At 31.6% G+C, this 2500-nt stretch overlaps 1 protein-coding gene across 6 annotated transcripts in view; it reads left to right on the top strand.

Moving 5' to 3' along the window:
- The window catches only part of LOC137624255 (sorbitol dehydrogenase-like), a 49815-nt gene that overhangs the window by 3721 nt on the left and 43594 nt on the right, over positions 1-2500 (top strand). For 4 of the 6 annotated variants that reach the window (XM_068354782.1, XM_068354781.1, XM_068354780.1 and 1 more), the window contains exons 3-4: positions 1477-1510; positions 2416-2500. The exon at positions 2416-2500 is cut by the window's right edge and continues 80 nt beyond it. In XM_068354782.1, coding sequence (XP_068210883.1) covers positions 1477-1510; positions 2416-2500 — 119 coding nt within the window. Of the gene's footprint in view, positions 1-430; positions 537-1476; positions 1511-2415 lie in introns of those variants that run through there. The other 2 variants (XM_068354778.1, XM_068354777.1) reach the window with 1 other exon arrangement.

Raw genomic sequence — 2500 nt, 5'->3', positions numbered from 1 at the left:
ACTTCTTATAAGTAAAATTAGTAAATTGGACGTAAGTAAAATCAGTTAGTAATTTTTTGTCTGCAAAATGGGTTACACTTGACTTGAATACTATCTGGGAATCGTCCACGGTATCTTTTTCAAGAAGATGTACTTTTCATTGTTTTCCTGAGTTCTAATTCATCGAAACCGGTAGTCAATTGTTTTTACTTACCAACATTTACTACAAATAATATTTATTTTTCATTTATGCTCTGCGTTAGTCTATTTTTTTCAGAGTTGTTTCAGTTACTTTTTTTTTATATAGGATAGATTCTGTTTAAGTTAGTGTATTTCTTTCAATCTTTGTATTCTTTAACTGGCATTGCTTTAAGTGGTAGCCAATAATGCACGTGCTTCTGCAACTTGGTAACAGTAGCTTAGTTATCATACATCAGTTTCTGTGAGACATCGTACATCCTTAGAGGCTAGACTCTAGGTGTGAAGCCTTCTCAATGGCTCAAGAGTCCTTTTGTGTAACATTGATTGTTGTGATGTTGAGAAAGATTCTTATTTGGGTAGGTCAGGGTCTATAGAAGAGGAGAGAGAGAGAGAAAGAGAGAGAGAGAGAGAGAGAGAGAGAGAGAGAGAGAGAGAGAGAGAGAGAGAGAGAGAGAGAGAGAGCGCTACTTCATCTGGTAGTAGCTATTCCTTTTTGGACTATGATTAGTTTGTTTATCAACCAGAATGTTTTTTAGGTTGAAAATACTTACAATGATTAGAACTCGTATTTTGTTGTCGAAATACATTAGTGTTCCATCACTCTTTAGAATTTTGAATCTTTAATTTTTATTTAAAAAGAGCGTGCTTAAAAGTAAAAGTCGCAAACTGACGATATGTGTTTGGTAGGCCTACTCTGTTTTTTACTTCTTGTCGTCTGTATTTCTGTCAGACATCTATATTAGGTTAAAGTAATTTTCACTACACGGTGTACACAACACTGCGTGTTTTGTGCGTGATTTATTATTATTATTATTATTATTATTATTATTATTATTATTATTATTATTATTATTTCATTATTATTATTTCATCATCATCATTATTATTATTATTATTATTATTAGGTAAGCTACAACCCTAGTTGGAAAAGCAAGATGCTATAAACCCAAGGGCTCCCATAGGGAAAAGTAGCCCATTGAGGAAAGGAAATAAGGAAATGAATAAATGATATGAGAAAAAATTAACAATAAAATATGTTAAAACCAGCAACATCAAAACAGATATGTCATATGTAAACTATAAAAAGACTCATGTCAGTCTGTTCAACATAAAAACATTTGCTGCAACTTTGAACTTTTAGCATTCTAACTTGGAAGATATATCATACGAAAGTTATCTAACTTGATTATTTTATGTTCTATGCATATCTAGGGTTTTAGATGACATGTATTAAATCTTGGGCTTTTAATGTTGTTTTAAAGTTAAATTAACATTCAACATTTTATTGTTTTCTAGGAGCAAAGGCCAATACCAACACCTGGAAGCGGAGGTAGGAGAAAATCTAATTTTAGTTATTTTTTAAATTTATTGGTTTTACAATTTTTATACAATTTTCAAGGAAGTTGAAGAAATACTGTCAGAATTTATCTTGAAACTATATTTTCTTTAAGTACTGTTTTATTGTAGTTAAACTGATTATTTTTACTTTAATAAGTTTTTAACAAGGAACCAATTTTAACTTCTATGGTTTTTAAACTCAAAGAAATATTTAATATTAGTTATTACTTGTGTAAAATGTAACGCAACGTTAAATTTTTGGATCTGTTATGAATCCTGTTTTCTGTTATATTTGTTTATGTTTTACTTAAGTACACAAATGTACGTGCCCATGCATACTGTGACTAAATGAGCTTTGGGCAAATCTAACAGTGCCGTTGAAGTTTATTCACTCCTGTCAGTCTTAATCTTGGCTACACTCAAGCACACATTTCTGTCAATTTGCTCTTACTGTTTTTTTAAAAACTGTGGGTTTTACATAATCAATAAAAGGTGCAAGTTTGTCTGCTGATTATCAAAATGTTCCTATTTTCTTATACTCAATATATTCATTTATGATCTTCATATTCAAAACCCGGACTGCTGTCGTCTGTGTATATAACCATACTACTACTACTACTACTACTACTACTACTACTACTACTACTACTACTACTACTACTACTACTACTACTACTTAGCTAGCTAGTAAGCTACAACCCTAGATGGAAAAGCAGAATGTTATAATCCCAAGGGCTCTAACAGGAAAAATAGCCAAGCGAGGAAAAGAAATAAGGAAACAACAGTATGCTTAAGTGTACCCACAATTTTAATGTCTCCTACAGTTTATTATTTATTTGTTTGTTTTTTCATACTAGGATGGTTTTTCAAAATTATATTTTTTTTTCCTATTATCAGAGGTGTTGATCCGAATCGGAAGTGTTGGGATCTGTGGATCAGACGTTCACTATTGGTGGAAGGGGAGGACCGGTCGTTTCGTGGT

This window comes from Palaemon carinicauda, chromosome 31, assembly GCF_036898095.1.
Source record: "Palaemon carinicauda isolate YSFRI2023 chromosome 31, ASM3689809v2, whole genome shotgun sequence".
NCBI classification, from domain to species: domain Eukaryota; kingdom Metazoa; phylum Arthropoda; class Malacostraca; order Decapoda; family Palaemonidae; genus Palaemon; species Palaemon carinicauda.
Note: the sequence above shows the minus strand (reverse complement) of the source record. Positions and strands in the feature narration are given on the sequence as shown.